Source organism: Xenopus tropicalis, chromosome 10 (assembly GCF_000004195.4).
Source record: "Xenopus tropicalis strain Nigerian chromosome 10, UCB_Xtro_10.0, whole genome shotgun sequence".
Classification (NCBI taxonomy): Eukaryota; Metazoa; Chordata; class Amphibia; order Anura; family Pipidae; genus Xenopus; species Xenopus tropicalis.
Genome location: NC_030686.2, coordinates 1,223,164 through 1,244,236, shown reverse-complemented (window position 1 = coordinate 1,244,236; position 21,073 = coordinate 1,223,164). Strand labels below are relative to the sequence as shown.

General features: G+C 57.3%; 2 protein-coding genes across 4 annotated transcripts in view; one reads left to right on the top strand and one right to left on the bottom strand.

Moving 5' to 3' along the window:
* Positions 1-21,073, top strand: part of sox18 (SRY-box 18) — a gene marked incomplete at its 3' end in the record, with an annotated part of 354,190 nt that overhangs the window by 142,247 nt on the left and 190,870 nt on the right.
* On the bottom strand, positions 193-20,875 carry dnajc5 (DnaJ heat shock protein family (Hsp40) member C5). 3 transcript variants are annotated; one of them, NM_001015988.2, is given in 6 exon segments: positions 193-1,888; positions 3,233-3,252; positions 3,339-3,510; positions 4,089-4,302; positions 10,698-10,813; positions 20,768-20,795. In NM_001015988.2, coding segments are annotated over 5 exon segments (600 nt in total). In that variant the 5' UTR covers positions 10,805-10,813; positions 20,768-20,795; the 3' UTR covers positions 193-1,801.

Below are 21,073 nucleotides of genomic sequence, written 5' to 3'. Positions count from 1 at the left end.
GCTACGGGGGCAACACTGTACCCCAGACGTAGGGGGCGCTGCTACGGGGGCAACACTGTACCCCAGACGTAGGGGGCGCTGCTACGGGGGCAACACTGTACCCCAGACGTAGGGGGCGCTGCTACGGGGGCAACACTGTACCCCAGACGTAGGGGGCGCTGCTATGGGGGTAACACAAGACACGGCACGAGGTTCCTGCACTGAAACATTTATTATACAGTAGTTGGTTCCGCTCGTCCCGGTTCCACAGTTGAAAGAATATTCAGACAAACATAACAGGACATGCTGGAAACAGGCCCCTCCCCCAGAGGGACCCCGGCACCTCCCCAGCCCCCCAATTACCCCACAGCCTCCGACTGGCCTACATGTACCCCTGCCCAGGGCAGATTATCACTCACTCCCCAATCACACGATTGCCCCTGGGGTGGGACGTTGGACCCATTCATGGCCAGGAGGGTGCTGAACCCGCGGCCCAAACTGAGGTCCAAGAACCTTCCTTCCACCCAGCGTTCAGCCGATACCCAGCCAGGAATGTGCCCCCCGCTCTCTGATTGGACCCGCTAGTGCCCTATAGGGAGGGTATTACTGGTCCTTTAATCTATGGCTTGTGCCTCACTGTGACCTGTCATTGGTCGATTCCCAGTGCCGGGCGTGACTAGGGGCGGGGTCTCGGCAGTCTGTGAACCCCTCAGAATTTCAGCAGAACCCCAATATTACACTTGTGAGTTCTGAGTTTTCCTGGGATTGATGGCGATTGGCCGAGACCCCACACACTGGGGATTACCTGGAATTGGCGCTGTTCTGACCCGGTCCCCCGGGATCTACTGGATCAATATCTGAGTGTAAATATGAGCAGAACCGCGGCCCATTTCCCACCGAAGATAATGAGACCCAATGAGCCTAAGGAACCAATGGCCTCTCTTGCCCCGCCCACCGTGAGCCCACCATGAGGAGACCCGGAGCAACAATGGGAACACTGCTGCCCCCTAGGGGATTCCCACCCGCGTCTCCGCCCAAACCCAAAGTCACGTGACTTTAAAATAGTGGATTGGGTGCCCCCTAGAGTTTGCTAAAGGCCCCCCCAAGTCGGAAGGCTGCTGGGAGAATGTTCTATGGGGGGGAAGCCCCCAAAACACACAGGTCCGTCTATCAAAAAGCAGTCAAATCACCCATAAGTCACCTGACTATAGAACTGTTGTGGGAGGGGCTTATGGGGGAGGGGCTTAAGGGGGCAGTTCGTGTGAGGAATTGCCCCAATACCCAGGAGCTGACGCTGTTCTATAAGGAATGGGATAAGGTTCCAGACTGACCGACAGCTACAGGACATGCCCAGGGGGCACCCCGGGCACTGATGCCAAAGGGGCACATACATTTGCCCCCCCCCCCCCAACACTTTGGATTATTTCCCTGAATAAATACATGAATATTACGTCCGTGGCTCATTAGTTTGATTGGGTCTCATTATCCTGCTGGCACCGTGCCCGCCTGTGTGCCCGGCTCTGCCAGGCTCTGGTACCGCACTGGGTGCTCCTTACTACGGGGGCACTAACAGATGGAGGGGGTTATTAAATGGGACTGTAGGGATCACACTGTTGCCAGCTCAGGGGGGCACAGAGTCCGACAAGGGATTGGGCAGCCGTTGTCCTTCTCGGGCACAGTGACGGGCACACTGGCAGCGCCACACACACACAGCGCTGTGCACACTAGTGACACTATATACAGATAAACACAGCACCGTATACTCTACCGACACTATATACAAATAAATATGGCACTGCCCACCCTGCCAGCTGAGTACGAGTCACTGTGCCAGGGCCCAAGGGTGGCATGTCCCACAACAACCTTCATAACGGATAATTACATTTATGGGGAAGGCTGGCACAGGTACCACAGAGTCACAGTAAAGGGCAAGTTAAACATACAGAGTACACTGACTGGCTCCCTCTCCTGGCACTAAGGGGTAATGCAGGGCACATACAGGGTACACTGACTGGCTCCCTCTCCTGGCACTAAGGGGTAATGCAGGGCACATACAGGGTACACTGACTGGCTCCCTCTCCTGGCACTAAGGGGTAATGCAGGGCACATACAGGGTACACTGACTGGCTCCCTCTCCTGGCACTAAGGGGTAATGCAGGGCACATACAGGGTACACTGACTGGCACTCAGGGGCAATACAGGGCACACTGACTGGCACTCAGGGGCAATACAGGGCACACTGACTGGCACTCAGGGGCAATACAGGGCACACTGACTGGCACTCAGGGGCAATACAGGGCACACTGACTGGCACTCAGGGGTAATGCAGGGTACATACAGGGCACACTGACTGGCACTCAGGGGTAATGCAGGGTACATACAGGGCACACTGACTGGCACTCAGGGGTAATGCAGGGTACATACAGGGCACACTGACTGGCACTCAGGGGTAATGCAGGGTACATACAGGGCACACTGACTGGCACTCAGGGGTAATGCAGGGTACATACAGGGCACACTGACTGGCACTCAGGGGTAATGCAGGGTACATACAGGGCACACTGACTGGCACTCAGGGGCAATACAGGGCACACTGACTGGCACTCAGGGGCAATATAGGATACACTGACTGGCACTCAGGGGCAATACCGGGGCTCAGCGCACAATCACACAATCAGCAGAATACGGCACTGTGACCGGGGCACAAGGGGAGGTCGGGACTGGCACAAGGGGAGGTCGGGACTGGCACAAGGGGAGGTCTGGACTGGCACAAGGGGAGGTCGGGACTGGCACAAGGGGGGGGGGGCTCAGGCAGGTAACCATTTGTTCTCATGCTCCATTCCCACAATCCAGGGCCCAATGCCCCTGGGCAGGAGAGGGTACCAATGCCCCCGGGCTGGGGAGGGGCCAGGGGGCAGACAGGTTCCAATACAAAAATAAACCCAATAAAAACTAGACATACAGAAAATAAAAATAAATTAAAATCTGGTGAGTGGATCATGGTGAGTGGAAAGCATGCGCCACCCGCCCCCCCGGCCATTAAATCACCGCACCAAGGGGAGCCGATAAAAGCTGGTCAGATGGAGGATCAGGGGGTTGTTTAAACAGAGGGGGTGTAGGGGCAAATTCAGTCCACCCCCCTCCTTCCTAATCCTAAAGCTGTGGGGGGGTCTCAGTTGAATCCATCTGTGTGGTAGCTGGTGTGGGAGTCGCTGGTGAGCTGTGTGGTCTCTGTGGCGGAGGCGGGCTGTACCAACACGGGGCCGTCGGGGTCTGCAGGGGCAAGAAACAGGGGGCGGGGTCAATTAATACCGCTTTAACCCCCCCAAACAATAGCCCCACAGCGGCTCGACACTTACCCCTCTCATCCGACTGCATCTGGGCCTCCAGGTCCTCTGGGGACACATAGAAGTCCTGATCCTCCCCCTCGGGGGGTCGCGGTTTGCACTTCCCGCAGCAACAGTTGCAGCAACAGCACAGACAGCAGCAGCAGTAACAGCCGGTGATCAGTCCGCAGAACATGAACAGGGCCTGGGGGGCACACAGGAACCCCGAGTTACACTCCCCAAACTGCCCCATATACGCACATTGGGCCCCCAAAACATACAGCATGCAGAACCCCAAAAATACCCTATTAGACTGCCCCTTTGGCCTGTGAGCCCCAAACAATAAACAGCACCCCACTATTTACCAAACATGAGCAGGGCCTGGGGGGCACACAGGAACCCCGAGTTATGGCCTGCACCCCAAACTGCCCCATATACGCACACTGGGCCCCCAAAACATACAGCATGCAGAACCCCAAAAATACCCTATTAGACTGCCCCTTTGGCCTGTGAGCCCCAAACAATAAACAGCACCCCACTATTTACCAAACATGAGCAGGGCCTGGGGGGCACACAGGAACCCCGAGTTATGGCCTGCACCCCAAACTGCCCCATATACGCACACTGGGCCCCCAAAACATACAGCATGCAGAACCCCAAAAATACCCTATTAGACTGCCCCTTTGGCCTGTGAGCCCCAAATAAACAGCACCCCACTATTTACCAAACATGAGCAGGGCCTGATGCAGACTAGGGGGCCCCCTATACCCCCCCAATACCCACCTTCGCCCACCAACTGGACAGCACAAAGTACGTGTTGACGTTCTCCTCCCCAAACTGCTCGGCCACATAGAGCCCCAGGGATCCGTATTTGTCGTAAATGTTCCGCTTGGTCCCGTCGCTCAGGATCCCGTGCGCGTTGTTTATCTCCTTGAACTTCTCCGACGCCTCGGGGTTGTCTGGGTTCTTGTCGGGGTGATACTTTAGCGCTAACTTCCTGCAAAATGGGGGTATGGGTGAGTCATTGGGGGTGGGGAAGAAAGGAGATCTCACCATCAGCATAGGAAGGGGTTCCTTACTGTAAGGGCAGTCAGGTTATGGGGTTCCCTACCCAGAGAGGGGGAATGAGTGATACATTGGGGGGGGAGAGGGAAGGGGATCTCACCATCAGCATAGGAAGGGGTTCCTTACTGTAAGGGCAGTCAGGTTATGGGGTTCCCTACCCAGAGAGGGGGAATGAGTGATACATTGGGGGTGGGGAGGAAAGGGGATCTCACCATCAGCATAGGAAGGGGTTCCTTACTGTAAGGGCAGTCAGGTTATGGGGTTCCCTACCCAGAGAGGGGGAATGAGTGATACATTGGGGGTGGGGAGGAAAGGGGATCTCACCATCAGCATAGGAAGGGGTTCCTTACTGTAAGGGCAGTCAGGTTATGGGGTTCCCTACCCAGAGAGGGGGAATGAGTGATACATTGGGGGTGGGGGGGAAAGGGGATCTCACCATCAGCATAGGAAGGGGTTCCTTACTGTAAGGGCAGTCAGGTTATGGGGTTCCCTACCAAGAGAGGGGGAATGAGTGATACATTGGGGGGGAGAGGGAAGGGGATCTCACCATCAGCATAGGAAGGGGTTCCTTACTGTAAGGGCAGTCAGGTTATGGGGTTCCCTACCCAGAGAGGGGGAATGAGTGATACATTGGGGGTGGGGAGGAAAGGGGATCTCACCATCAGCATAGGAAGGGGCTCCTTACTGTAAGGGCAGTCAGGTTATGGGGTTCCCTACCCAGAGAGGGGGAATGAGTGATACATTGGGGGTGGGGGGGAAAGGGGATCTCAATATCAGCATAGGAAGGGGTTCCTTACTGTAAGGGCAGTCAGGTTATGGGGTTCCCTACCCAGAGAGGGGGAATGAGTGATACATTGGGGGTGGGGGGGAAAGGGGATCTCAATATCAGCATAGGAAGGGGTTCCTTACTGTAAGGGCAGTCAGGTTATGGGGTTCCCTACCCAGAGAGGGGGAATGAGTGATACATTGGGGGTGGGGGGGAAAGGGGATCTCAATATCAGCATAGGAAGGGGTTCCTTACTGTAAGGGCAGTCAGGTTATGGGGTTCCCTACCCAGAGAGGGGGAATGAGTGATACATTGGGGGTGGGGGGGAAAGGGGATCTCAATATCAGCATAGGAAGGGGTTCCTTACTGTAAGGGCAGTCAGGTTATGGGGTTCCCTACCCAGAGAGGGGGAATGAGTGATACATTGGGGGTGGGGGGAAAGGGGATCTCAATATCAGCATAGGAAGGGGTTCCTTACTGTAAGGGCAGTCAGGTTATGGGGTTCCCTACCCAGAGAGGGGGAATGAGTGATACATTGGGGGGGAGAGGGAAGGGGATCTCACCATCAGCATAGGAAGGGGTTCCTTACTGTAAGGGCAGTCAGGTTATGGGGTTCCCTACCAAGAGAGGGGGAATGAGTGATACATTGGGGGGGAGAGGGAAGGGGATCTCACCATCAGCATAGGAAGGGGTTCCTTACTGTAAGGGCAGTCAGGTTATGGGGTTCCCTACCCAGAGAGGGGGAATGAGTGATACATTGGGGGTGGGGAGGAAAGGGGATTTCACCATCAGCATAGGAAGGGGCTCCTTACTGTAAGGGCAGTCAGGTTATGGGGTTCCCTACCAAGAGAGGGGGAATGAGTGATACATTGGGGGGGAGAGGGAAGGGGATCTCACCATCAGCATAGGAAGGGGTTCCTTACTGTAAGGGCAGTCAGGTTATGGGGTTCCCTACCAAGAGAGGGGGAATGAGTGATACATTGGGGGGGAGAGGGAAGGGGATCTCACCATCAGCATAGGAAGGGGTTCCTTACTGTAAGGGCAGTCAGGTTATGGGGTTCCCTACCCAGAGAGGGGGAATGAGTGATACATTGGGGGCGGGGAGGGAAGGGGATCTCACCATCAGCATAGGAAGGGGTTCCTTACTGTAAGGGCAGTCAGGTTATGGGGTTCCCTACCCAGAGAGGGGGAATGAGTGATACATTGGGGGTGGGGAGGAAAGGGGATCTCACCATCAGCATAGGAAGGGGCTCCTTACTGTAAGGGCAGTCAGGTTATGGGGTTCCCTACCCAGAGAGGGGGAATGAGTGATACTTTGGGGGTGGGGAGGAAAGGGGATCTCACCATCAGCATAGGAAGGGGTTCCTTACTGTAAGGGCAGTCAGGTTATGGGGTTCCCTACCCAGAGAGGGGGAATGAGTGATACTTTGGGGGTGGGGAGGAAAGGGGATCTCACCATCAGCATAGGAAGGGGTTCCTTACTGTAAGGGCAGTCAGGTTATGGGATTCCCTACCCAGAGAGGGGGAATGAGAGATACATTGGGGGTGGGGAGGAAAGGGGATCTCACCATCAGCATAGGAAGGGGTTCCTTACTGTAAGGGCAGTCAGGTTATGGGGTTCCCTACCAAGAGAGGGGGAATGAGTGATACATTGGGGGTGGGGAGGAAAGGGGATCTCACCATCAGCATAGGAAGGGGTTCCTTACTGTAAGGGCAGTCAGGTTATGGGATTCCCTACCCAGAGAGGGGGAATGAGTGATACATTGGGGGTGGGGAGGAAAGGGGATCTCACCATCAGCATAGGAAGGGGTTCCTTACTGTAAGGGCAGTCAGGTTATGGGGTTCCCTACCCAGAGAGGGGGAATGAGTGATACTTTGGGGGTGGGGAGGAAAGGGGATCTCACCATCAGCATAGGAAGGGGTTCCTTACTGTAAGGGCAGTCAGGTTATGGGGTTCCCTACCAAGAGAGGGGGAATGAGTGATACATTGGGGGTGGGGAGGAAAGGGGATCTCACCATCAGCATAGGAAGGGGTTCCTTACTGTAAGGGCAGTCAGGTTATGGGATTCCCTACCCAGAGAGGGGGAATGAGTGATACATTGGGGGTGGGGAGGAAAGGGGATCTCACCATCAGCATAGGAAGGGGTTCCTTACTGTAAGGGCAGTCAGGTTATGGGGTTCCCTACCCAGAGAGGGGGAATGAGTGATACATTGGGGGTGGGGAGGAAAGGGGATCTCACCATCAGCATAGGAAGGGGTTCCTTACTGTAAGGGCAGTCAGGTTATGGGGTTCCCTACCCAGAGAGGGGGAATGAGTGATACATTGGGGGTGGGGAGGAAAGGGGATCTCACCATCAGCATAGGAAGGGGTTCCTTACTGTAAGGGCAGTCAGGTTATGGGGTTCCCTACCAAGAGAGGGGGAATGAGTGATACATTGGGGGTGGGGGGGGGGATATCACCATCAGCATAGGAAGGGGTTCCTTACTGTAAGGGCAGTCAGGTTATGGGGTTCCCTACCCAGAGAGGGGGAATGAGTGATACATTGGGGGTGGGGAGGAAAGGGGATCTCACCATCAGCATAGGAAGGGGTTCCTTACTGTAAGGGCAGTCAGGTTATGGGGTTCCCTACCCAGAGAGGGGGAATGAGTGATACATTGGGGGTGGGGAGGAAAGGGGATCTCACCATCAGCATAGGAAGGGGTTCCTTACTGTAAGGGCAGTCAGGTTATGGGGTTCCCTACCCAGAGAGGGGGAATGAGTGATACATTGGGGGTGGGGAGGAAAGGGGATCTCACCATCAGCATAGGAAGGGGTTCCTTACTGTAAGGGCAGTCAGGTTATGGGGTTCCCTACCCAGAGAGGGGGAATGAGTGATACATTGGGGGTGGGGAGGAAAGGAGATCTCACCATCAGCATAGGAAGGGGTTCCTTACTGTAAGGGCAGTCAGGTTATGGGGTTCCCTACCAAGAGAGGGGGAATGAGTGAGTCATTGGGGTGGGGAGGAAAGGGGATCTCACCATCAGCATAGGAAGGGGTTCCTTACTGTAAGGGCAGTCAGGTTATGGGGTTCCCTACCCAGAGAGGGGGAATGAGTGAGTCATTGGGGGTGGGGAGGAAAGGGGATCTCACCATCAGCATAGGAAGGGGTTCCTTACTGTAAGGGCAGTCAGGTTATGGGGTTCCCTACCCAGAGAGGGGGAATGAGTGATACATTGGGGGTGGGGAGGAAAGGGGATCTCACCATCAGCATAGGAAGGGGCTCCTTACTGTAAGGGCAGTCAGGTTATGGGGTTCCCTACCCAGAGAGGGGGAATGAGTGATACATTGGGGGTGGGGAGGAAAGGGGATCTCACCATCAGCATAGGAAGGGGTTCCTTACTGTAAGGGCAGTCAGGTTATGGGGTTCCCTACCCAGAGAGGGGGAATGAGTGATACATTGAGGGTGGGGGGGGAAAGGGGATCTCACCATCAGCATAGGAAGGGGTTCCTTACTGTAAGGGCAGTCAGGTTATGGGGTTCCCTACCCAGAGAGGGGGAATGAGTGATACATTGGGGGTGGGGAGGAAAGGGGATCTCACCATCAGCATAGGAAGGGGTTCCTTACTGTAAGGGCAGTCAGGTTATGGGGTTCCCTACCCAGAGAGGGGGAATGAGTGATACATTGGGGGTGGGGAGGAAAGGGGATCTCACCATCAGCATAGGAAGGGGTTCCTTACTGTAAGGGCAGTCAGGTTATGGGGTTCCCTACCCAGAGAGGGGAATGAGTGATACATTGGGGGTGGGGAGGAAAGGGGATCTCACCATCAGCATAGGAAGGGGTTCCTTACTGTAAGGGCAGTCAGGTTATGGGGTTCCCTACCCAGAGAGGGGGAATGAGTGATACATTGGGGGTGGGGAGGAAAGGGGATCTCACCATCAGCATAGGAAGGGGTTCCTTACTGTAAGGGCAGTCAGGTTATGGGGTTCCCTACCAAGAGAGGGGGAATGAGTGATACATTGGGGGTGGGGGGGGGGATATCACCATCAGCATAGGAAGGGGTTCCTTACTGTAAGGGCAGTCAGGTTATGGGGTTCCCTACCCAGAGAGGGGGAATGAGTGATACATTGGGGGTGGGGAGGAAAGGGGATCTCACCATCAGCATAGGAAGGGGTTCCTTACTGTAAGGGCAGTCAGGTTATGGGGTTCCCTACCCAGAGAGGGGGAATGAGTGATACATTGGGGGTGGGGAGGAAAGGGGATCTCACCATCAGCATAGGAAGGGGTTCCTTACTGTAAGGGCAGTCAGGTTATGGGGTTCCCTACCCAGAGAGGGGGAATGAGTGATACATTGGGGGTGGGGAGGAAAGGGGATCTCACCATCAGCATAGGAAGGGGTTCCTTACTGTAAGGGCAGTCAGGTTATGGGGTTCCCTACCCAGAGAGGGGGAATGAGTGATACATTGGGGGTGGGGAGGAAAGGGGATCTCACCATCAGCATAGGAAGGGGTTCCTTACTGTAAGGGCAGTCAGGTTATGGGGTTCCCTACCCAGAGAGGGGGAATGAGTGATACATTGGGGGTGGGGAGGAAAGGGGATCTCACCATCAGCATAGGAAGGGGTTCCTTACTGTAAGGGCAGTCAGGTTATGGGGTTCCCTACCCAGAGAGGGGGAATGAGTGATACATTGGGGGTGGGGAGGAAAGGAGATCTCACCATCAGCATAGGAAGGGGTTCCTTACTGTAAGGGCAGTCAGGTTATGGGGTTCCCTACCCAGAGAGGGGGAATGAGTGATACATTGGGGGTGGGGAGGAAAGGAGATCTCACCATCAGCATAGGAAGGGGTTCCTTACTGTAAGGGCAGTCAGGTTATGGGGTTCCCTACCAAGAGAGGGGGAATGAGTGAGTCATTGGGGGTGGGGAGGAAAGGGGATCTCACCATCAGCATAGGAAGGGGTTCCTTACTGTAAGGGCAGTCAGGTTATGGGGTTCCCTACCCAGAGAGGGGGAATGAGTGATACATTGGGGGTGGGGAGGAAAGGGGATCTCACCATCAGCATAGGAAGGGGCTCCTTACTGTAAGGGCAGTCAGGTTATGGGGTTCCCTACCCAGAGAGGGGGAATGAGTGATACATTGGGGGTGGGGAGGAAAGGGGATCTCACCATCAGCATAGGAAGGGGTTCCTTACTGTAAGGGCAGTCAGGTTATGGGATTCCCTACCCAGAGAGGGGGAATGAGTGATACATTGGGGGTGGGGAGGAAAGGGGATCTCACCATCAGCATAGGAAGGGGTTCCTTACTGTAAGGGCAGTCAGGTTATGGGATTCCCTACCAAGAGAGGGGGAATGAGTGATACATTGGGGGTGGGGAGGAAAGGGGATCTGACCATCAGCATAGGAAGGGGTTCCTTACTGTAAGGGCAGTCAGGTTATGGGGTTCCCTACCCAGAGAGGGGGAATGAGTGATACATTGGGGGTGGGGAGGAAAGGGGATCTCACCATCAGCATAGGAAGGGGTTCCTTACTGTAAGGGCAGTCAGGTTATGGGGTTCCCTACCTGGAGGAATGGGGGGGTACTTACCGGTAACATCTCTTGATGTCGTCAGTGGTCGCGTTCTTATCCAATCCCAGCACGTGGTACAGAGACTCCCCGGAGGTGGAGAGAGAGCGCTGCCGCTGATCCGCCATCTTTATTCACTGGGGGAGACACAGACCCTGTTAGTGAGGTGCCGGGGGGCACAGGGAGGGAGACTATTGGGGGGCACAGGGAGGGAGACTATTGGGGGGCACAGGGAGGGAGACTATTGGGGGGCACAGGGAGGGAGACTATTGGGGGGCACAGGGAGGGAGACTATTGGGGGGCACAGGGAGGGAGACTATTGGGGGGCACAGGGAGGGAGACTATTGGGGGGCACAGGGAGGGAGACTATTGGGGGGCACAGGGAGGGAGACTATTGGGGGGCACAGGGAGGGAGACTATTGGGGGGCACAGGGAGGGAGACTATTGGGGGGCACAGGGAGGGAGACTATTGGGGGGGCACAGGGAGGGAGACTATTGGGGGGCACAGGGAGGGAGACTATTGGGGGGCACAGGGAGGGAGACTATTCCTATTGGGGGGCACAGGGAGGGAGACAATTGGGGGGCACAGGGAGGGAGACTATTGGGGGGAAGGGACCCCTAGGAACCTCTGTGGCCCCGGCACCATAATCAGACTGGTAATGGGTAAATGGGTGGGGGCAATATACAAGGGGCAAATAATTGCAATACAGATGGGGGAGGAGCAGAGCTGCCATACTGTCAGCCAATCAGATTGTACTCACACTCTCATCCAGCCAAGGGCCAGCCAATCAGAGGAAAGTACAGGGGGTGACGGGCAAGCGAGGCGCCAGGTGCCCCCCCCAATCCGGTTCTGCCCACCGACCCAAAGGGCACAGGAACAGCAAGCAGGGGGCAGATACGGGCTGGGGGTGGAAGAGCAAAGGGCAGGGGGCAGTAGAGGGGGAAGAGAAGAGGCAGGAAACAGGGGGTAGTGGGCAGGCAGAAGAGCAGAGGGGCAAATGGAGGGGCAGAAAGGCAGGAGGCTAAATGCAGCGTCTGTTTAAATCCCCTCGGAGTCTCTCTACTAATAGTGTGCCCCCCCCCCCCCCCCGCCATCTGCTGCCGGGAGCAGGGCATGCTGGGAAACGCTGGGTGCTGCAGGGTTAATGAGATTAAGCAGCTCAGCAGTGACAGGGTTAACCCCTCCCCCACAGAAAGGCTGCTGGGAGTTAATCCATCCCCTCTGCAATCCCCCAGCCCAGACAGAAGCAGCCGATGCGCAGGAACCGTCCCTCTGTGCCATTGGCTCTGCCAGGGGCCCCCCAGCACCCACACGCCCCGCGGCGCCCCCCAGCACCCACACGCCCCGCGGCGCCCCCCAGCACCCACACGCCCCGCGGCGCCCCCCAGCACCCACACGCCCCGCGGCGCCCCCCAGCACCCACACGCCCCGCGGCGCCCCCCAGCACCCACACGCCCCGCGGCGCCCCCCAGCACCCACACGCCCCGCGGCGCCCCCAGCACCCACACGCCCCGCGGCGCCCCCAGCACCCACCCACACGCCCCGCGGCGCCCCCCAGCACCCACACGCCCCGCGGCGCCCCCCCAGCACCCACACGCCCCGCGGCGCCCCCCAGCACCCACACGCCCGCCCCCGACCCACGCCCGCGGCGCCCCCAGCACCCACACGCCCCGCGGCACCCCCCAGCCCAGACAGAAGCAACCGATGAGCAGGAACCGTCCCTCTGTGCCATTGGCTCAGCCTCACTGACAGGGGCCCCCCAGCACCCTGCCTGTAGGGTGCTGGGGGGCCCCTGGCAGTGAGACTGAGCCAATGGCAAAGAGGGACTGTAGGGGGGTGCAGCCCCTGTTCCCCGGGTACCCCCCACCCTGATAATGCCGCAGCCCATAAAGCTGCACAGAGAGTGAGTGATGGGGCCCTACACCCCCCCCCCCCCCCCCCCCGACCCACCAATCAATTTGCTGCTGCCAAAGACAAATTAATGGGTCAGAACAATCCTGTCATTAACCTCTCGCTTGCCAGAGGGATTCATCATTAAACACGCCCACTAACTCCTGCCCCAATCAGCTCTTACCTTGTACTTTCTGGCACCCTGATTGGTTATTAGAGGGATCAGTCGCTCCCTATAGAGCCTGTGGCGCCAATAAACCAGACTTTATACTGGGAGTTGCAGTTACACCCAGTCTGTGGGGCGGGGCCCTCACTGTTACCCTGCAGGCTGCGGTTTGCCCCGGGTGTGTCACATGCACAAAGGGTTTAGGGTAGAAAGCGGAGTGGGCGTGTCCTGTTTGTTCAAGGGGAAGTGAGAGCTCACACTGTGCAATAAACACATCGGTTTCACTTCTCCGACTCCTGGGAATCCTGGGTAATGGGGCAATAGGTGAGAAATGGGTGGGGGGGGTTATTTGGGGACAGAACATCATGGGGAGCGGGATAGGAGCAGTATAGCGCTGGGGAGGGGGGGGAGGAGCAGTAAAGCGCTGGGGAGTGGGGGGGGGAGGAGCAGTATAGCGCTGGGGAGGGGGGGGAGGAGCAGTATAGCGCTGGGGAGTGGGGGGGGGAGGAGCAGTATAGCGCTGGGGAGTGGGGGGGGGAGGAGCAGTATAGCGCTGGGGAGTGGGGGGGGGGAGGAGCAGTATAGCGCTGGGGAGTGGGGGGGCGGGGAGGAGCAGTATAGCGCTGGGGAGAGGGGGGGAGAGCAGTTATAGCGCTGGGGAGGGGGGGGGAAGGAGCAGTATAGCGCTGAGGAGGGGGGGGGGAGGAGCAGTTATAGCGCTGGGGAGGGGGGGAAGGAGCAGTATAGCGCTGGGAGGGGGGGGAGGGGGGGAGGAGCAGTATAGCGCTGGGGAGGGAGGGGGAAGGAGCAGTATAGTGCTGGGGAGGGGGGGGAAGGAGCAGTATAGCGCTGGGGAGGGGGGGAGGAGCAGTATAGCGCTGGGGAGGGGGGGAGGAGCAGTATAGCGCTGCGGAGGGGGGGAGAGCAGTATAGCGCTGGGGAGGGGGGGGAGGTAGCGGGGGAGTATAGCGCTGGGGAGGGGGGGGAGGAGCAGTATAGCGCTGGGGAGGGGGGGAGGAGCAGTATAGCGCTGGGGAGGGGGGGGGAAGGAGCAGTATAGCGCTGGGGAGGGGGGGGGAGGAGCAGTATAGCGCTGGGGAGGGAGGGGGAAGGAGCAGTATAGCGCTGGGAGGGGGGGGAAGGAGCAGTATAGCGCTGGGGAGGGGGGGGGAAGGAGCAGTATAGCGCTGGGGAGGGGGGGGGAGGAGCAGTATAGCGCTGGGGAGGGAGGGGGAAGGAGCAGTATAGCGCTGGGGAGGGGGGAGGAGCAGTATAGCGCTGGGGGGGGAGGAGCAGTATAGCGCTGGGGGGGAGGAGCAGTATAGCGCTGGGGGGAGAAGCAGTATAGCGCTGGGGGGGAGGAGCAGTATAGCGCTGGGGGGGAGGAGCAGTATAGCGCTGGGGGGGAGGAGCAGTATAGCGCTGGGGGGGAGGAGCAGTATAGCGCTGGGGGGGAGGAGCAGTATAGCGCTGGGGGGAGGAGCAGTTATAGCGCTGGGAGGGAGGAGCAGTATAGCGCTGGGGAGGGAGGAGCAGTATAGCGCTGGGGGGGGAGGAGCAGTATAGCGCTGGGGAGGGAGGAAGCAGTATAGCGCTGGGGGGAGGAGCAGTATAGCGCTGGGGGGGAGGAGCAGTATAGCGCTGGGGGGGAGGAGCAGTATAGCGGACAGACAGGGGTAGGACAGTAGTGAGATGGAGGTGCACATATTTGGGGGAAGGGCAAGTAGCCCTGGGGGGGGCGGAATGGTACAGAGCTGCCCATATGGGGGGGGGGTAGATAAACCAGCTGGAGAACATCAGGCAGAACTGGTAGAACCAGAAGAGCTGACTCTCAGACAAAGGTCAGGGAGTAGTTACATTCCTCTCTGTTATCTGCCATTCAGCAACAACTGCCTGAGAGCCGAGCCCTGTATCCACCACTCCCCGCACCCCCAACAAATCCCTGTGCCAGCTCCATGTATGACATCACAGGGGCACAGAGGCAACTAGGGCACAGAGAGGCAAATGGGGCACAGAGGTGCAACTGGGGCACAGAGGGGGGCACAGAGGGGGGCACAGAGGTGCAACTGGGGCACAGAGGGGGGCACAGAGGCAACTAGGGCACAGAAAGGGGCACAGAGAGGCAACTGGGGCACAGAGGTGCAACTGGGGCACAGAGGGGGGCACAGAGGGGGGCACAGAGGTGCAACTGGGGCACAGAGGGGGGCACAGAGGCAACTAGGGCACAGAAAGGGGCACAGAGAGGCAACTGGGGCACAGAGGTGCAACTGGGGCACAGAGGGGGGCACAGAGGTGCAACTGGGGCACAGAGGGGGGCACAGAGAGGGGCAGTAAGTGGGGCACACAGGGGGGGGGCACGGGGGGGCAGTAAGTGGGGCAGTGCCCGACACAGACAGGAGCTGCCGCCGCCTGTAACTCCCTCCCCCTCAGCGACTTCTCACTTCTGCGCCGAGATTCTCACCCTCGCGCCTCCCCCTCATCACCTGCTGGGGGGCCGCACCCCCACTCACAGGAACTGCCCCACACTCCCTTAGGGTAACAGAGGCAGGGCTGGGAAGGGAAAGTTCATTTATGGTTACCAGGGTCACTGACCATAGCAACTGAGAAACAGTTTACATTCACTACAGAGAGGCAGAAAGTCCAAAATTAGGGACTGATTTGGAAACCCTGGGGGGATATAAAGATACCCTGTGGCAGATACAGGGGGTATAATGACACACTGGGGCAGATACGGGGGGGTATAATGACACACTGGGGCAGATACGGGGGGTATAATGACACACTGGGGCAGATACGGGAGGTATAATAACACTAGGGGTTAATGACACACTGGAGGGCAGGTACCAGGATATAATGACACACTGGAGGGCAGGTACCAGGATATAATGACACACTGGGGGGCAGATACTGGGGGATAATGACACACTGGGGCAGATACGGGGGGTATAATGACACACTGGGGCAGATACGGGAGGTATAATAACACTAGGGGTTAATGACACACTGGAGGGCAGGTACCAGGATATAATGACACACTGGGGCAGATAATGGGATATAATGACACACTGGGGCAGATACTGGGGGATAATGACACACTGGGGCAGATAATGGGGGATAATGACACACTGGGGCAGATAATGGGATATAATGACACACTGGGGCAGATAATGAGATATAATGACACACTGGGGCAGATAATGAGATATAATGACACACTGGGGCAGATAAGGGGTATAATGAAACACTGGGGCAGATAATGGGATATAATGACACACTGGGGCAGATAAGGGGGTAAAATGACACACTGGGGCAAATAATGGGATATAATGACAGACTGGGGGGGCAGATACAGGGGGTATAATGACACACTGGGGCAGATAAGGGGGTAAAATGACACACTGGGGCAGATAATGGGATATAATGACAGACTGGGGGGGCAGATACAGGGGGTATAATGACACACTGGGGGGGCAGGTTAATAGGTGGGGGTTACACAGACAGACTGGGGGGGCAGATACAGGGGGTATAATGCCACCCTTGGGGGGCAGTTAATGGGTTACAGACAGAGGAATTGCGGGGGGCAGATACAGGGGGTATAATGACACCCTGGGGGGGGCAGTTAATAGGTTACAGACAGGGGAATAGCGGGGGCAGATACAGGGGGTACAATGACACCCTGGGGGGGGCAGTTAATAGGTTACAGACAGAGGAATAGCGGGGGGCAGATACAGGGGGTACAATGACACCCTGGGGGGGCAGTTAATGGGTTACAGACAGAGGAATAGTGGGGGGCAGATACAGGGGGTACAATGACACCCGGGGGGGGCAGTTAATGGGTTACAGACAGGGGAATAGCGGGGGGCAGATACAGGGGGTACAATGACACCCGGGGGGGGGGCAGTTAATGGGTTACAGACAGGGGAATAGCGGGGGGCAGATACAGGGGGTATAATGCCACCCTGGGGGCAGTTAATGGGGTAAAGACAGAGGAATAGCGGGGGGCAGATACAGGGGGTACAATGACACCCTGGGGGGCAGTTAATGGGTTACAGACAGGGGAATAGCGGGGGGCAGATACAGGGGGTATAATGACACCTGGGGGGGGCAGTTAATGGGTTACAGACAGGGGAATAGCGGGGGGCAGATACAGGGGGTATAATGACACCTGGGGGGCAGTTAATGGGTTACAGACAGGGGAATAGTGGGGGGCAGATACAGGGGGTATAATGACACCTGGGGGGGCAGTTAATGGGTTACAGACAGGGGAATAGTGGGGGGCAGATACAGGGGGTATAATGACACCTGGGGGGGCAGTTAATGGGTTACAGACAGGGGAATAGCGGGGGACAGATACAGGGGGTATAATGACACCCTGGGGGGGCAGTTAATGGGTTACAGACAGGGGAATAGTGGGGGGCAGATACAGGGGGTATAATGACACCTGGGGGGGCAGTTAATGGGTTACAGACAGGGGAATAGTGGGGGGCAGATACAGGGGGTACAATGACACCCGGGGGGGGCAGTTAATGGGTTACAGACAGGGGAATAGTGGGGGGCAGATACAGGGGGTATAATGACACCTGGGGGGGCAGTTAATGGGTTACAGACAGGGGAATAGTGGGGGGCAGATACAGGGGTATAATGACACACTGGGGGGGCAGTTAATGGGTTACAGACAGGGGAATAGCGGGGGACAGATACAGGGGGTACAATGACACCCGGGGGGGGGCAGTTAATGGGTTACAGACAGAGGAATAGCGGGGGGCAGATACAGGGGGTACAATGACACCCGGGGGGGGGCAGTTAATGGGTTACAGACAGAGGAATAGCGGGGGGCAGATACAGGGGGTACAATGACACCCGGGGGGGGGCAGTTAATGGGTTACAGACAGGGGAATAGCGGGGGGCAGATACAGGGGGTATAATGACACCTGGGGGGGCAGTTAATGGGTTACAGACAGGGGAATAGCGGGGGACAGATACAGGGGGTATAATGACACCCTGGGGGGGCAGTTAATGGGTTACAGACAGGGGAATAGTGGGGGGCAGATACAGGGGGTATAATGACACCTGGGGGGGCAGTTAATGGGTTACAGACAGGGGAATAGCGGGGGACAGATACAGGGGTATAATGACACCCTGGGGGGGCAGTTAATGGGTTACAGACAGGGGAATAGTGGGGGGCAGATACAGGGGGTATAATGACACCTGGGGGGGCAGTTAATGGGTTACAGACAGGGGAATAGTGGGGGGCAGATACAGGGGGTACAATGACACCCGGGGGGGGCAGTTAATGGGTTACAGACAGGGGAATAGTGGGGGGCAGATACAGGGGGTATAATGACACCTGGGGGGGCAGTTAATGGGTTACAGACAGGGGAATAGTGGGGGGCAGATACAGGGGGTATAATGACACACTGGGGGGGCAGTTAATGGGTTACAGACAGGGGAATAGCGGGGGACAGATACAGGGGGTACAATGACACCCGGGGGGGGCAGTTAATGGGTTACAGACAGAGGAATAGCGGGGGGCAGATACAGGGGGTACAATGACACCCGGGGGGGGGCAGTTAATGGGTTACAGACAGAGGAATAGCGGGGGGCAGATACAGGGGGTACAATGACACCCGGGGGGGGGCAGTTAATGGGTTACAGACAGGGGAATAGCGGGGGGCAGATACAGGGGGTATAATGACACCTGGGGGGGCAGTTAATGGGTTACAGACAGGGGAATAGCGGGGGACAGATACAGGGGGTATAATGACACCCTGGGGGGGCAGTTAATGGGTTACAGACAGGGGAATAGTGGGGGGCAGATACAGGGGGTATAATGACACCTGGGGGGCAGTTAATGGGTTACAGACAGGGGAATAGCGGGGGACAGATACAGGGGGTATAATGACACCCTGGGGGGGCAGTTAATGGGTTACAGACAGGGGAATAGTGGGGGGCAGATACAGGGGGTATAATGACACCTGGGGGGCAGTTAATGGGTTACAGACAGGGGAATAGTGGGGGGCAGATACAGGGGGTACAATGACACCCGGGGGGGGCAGTTAATGGGTTACAGACAGGGGAATAGTGGGGGGCAGATACAGGGGGTATAATGACACCTGGGGGGGCAGTTAATGGGTTACAGACAGGGGAATAGTGGGGGGCAGATACAGGGGGTATAATGACACACTGGGGGGGCAGTTAATGGGTTACAGACAGGGGAATAGCGGGGGACAGATACAGGGGGTACAATGACACCCGGGGGGGGCAGTTAATGGGTTACAGACAGAGGAATAGCGGGGGGCAGATACAGGGGGTACAATGACACCCGGGGGGGGGCAGTTAATGGGTTACAGACAGAGGAATAGCGGGGGGGCAGATACAGGGGGTACAATGACACCCGGGGGGGGGCAGTTAATGGGTTACAGACAGGGGAATAGCGGGGGGCAGATACAGGGGGTATAATGCCACCCTGGGGGGGCAGTTAATGGGTTACAGACAGGGGAATAGTGGGGGGCAGATACAGGGGGTATAATGCCACCCTGGGGGGGCAGTTAATGGGTTACAGACAGGGGAATAGTGGGGGACAGATACAGGGGGTATAATGCCACCCTGGGGGGGCAGTTAATGGGTTACAGACAGGGGAATAGTGGGGGGCAGATAATGGGTTACAGACAGACTGGGGGGGCAGTTAATGGGTTACAGACAGACTGGGGGGGCAGTTAATGGGTTACAGACAGGGGAATAGTGGGGGGCAGATACAGGGGGTATAATGACACCCTGGGGGGGCAGTTAATGGGTTACAGACAGACTGGGGGGGCAGTTAATGGGTTACAGACAGGGGAATAGTGGGGGGCAGATACAGGGGGTATAATGACACCCTGGGGGGCAGTTAATGGGTTACAGACAGGGGAATAGTGGGGGACAGATACAGGGGGTATAATGCCACCCTGGGGGGCAGTTAATGGGTTACAGACAGACTGGGGGGGCAGTTAATGGGTTACAGACAGACTGGGGGGGCAGTTAATGGGTTACAGACAGGGGAATAGTGGGGGGCAGATACAGGGGGTACAATGACACCCTGGGGGGGCAGTTAATGGGTTTACAGACAGGGGAATAGTGGGGGGCAGATACAGGGGGTATAATGACACCTGGGGGGGCAGTTAATGGGTTACAGACAGGGGAATAGTGGGGGACAGATACAGGGGGTACAATGACACCCTGGGGGGGCAGTTAATGGGTTACAGACAGGGGAATAGTGGGGGACAGATACAGGGGGTATAATGCCACCCTGGGGGGCAGTTAATGGGTTACAGACAGACTGGGGGGGCAGTTAATGGGTTACAGACAGACTGGGGGGGCAGTTAATGGGTTACAGACAGGGGAATAGTGGGGGGCAGATACAGGGGGTATAATGACACCTGGGGGGGCAGTTAATGGGTTACAGACAGGGGAATAGTGGGGGGCAGATACAGGGGGTATAATGACACCTGGGGGGGCAGTTAATAGGTTACAGACAGGGGAATAGTGGGGGACAGATACAGGGGGTATAATGACACCCGGGGGGGGCAGTTAATGGGTTACAGACAGGGGAATAGTGGGGGGCAGATACAGGGGGTATAATGACACCTGGGGGGGCAGTTAATGGGTTACAGACAGGGGAATAGTGGGGGGCAGATACAGGGGGTATAATGACACCCTGGGGGGGCAGTTAATGGGTTACAGACAGGGGAATAGTGGGGGACAGATACAGGGGGTATAATGCCACCCTGGGGGGCAGTTAATGGGTTACAGACAGACTGGGGGGGCAGTTAATGGGTTACAGACAGACTGGGGGGGCAGTTAATGGGTTACAGACAGGGGAATAGTGGGGGGCAGATACAGGGGGTATAATGACACCCTGGGGGGGCAGTTAATGGGTTACAGACAGGGGAATAGTGGGGGGCAGATACAGGGGGTATAATGACACCCTGGGGGGGCAGTTAATGGGTTACAGACAGGGGAATAGTGGGGGACAGACCCCGGGCCCCACTCACTCACCTCCCGGTCTCTCGGTCTCTCCCGGCGGCTCAGACGCAGAGGGGGCGGTGCGTGCGCGTTCCCGAGCAGATACGTCACACAGCTCCGCAGCAAGCGCGCCCCCGCACGGCTGTAATACTGCCCGGCTCCCGGCATGCACCGCGCCCAACTCTCAGCGATCCAGTCAGGCTCAGCGCCGCCGTGTGGGCGGGGCGATAGGGAAGGAGGGGAGGGGCTACAGGGCCAACGCTTTCCTACTTGGGCTCCTGGGTCCGCCCCCGCCCCCCCCCCCATACCCCCCCCGGGCACTGAGCGGCCTCATACATG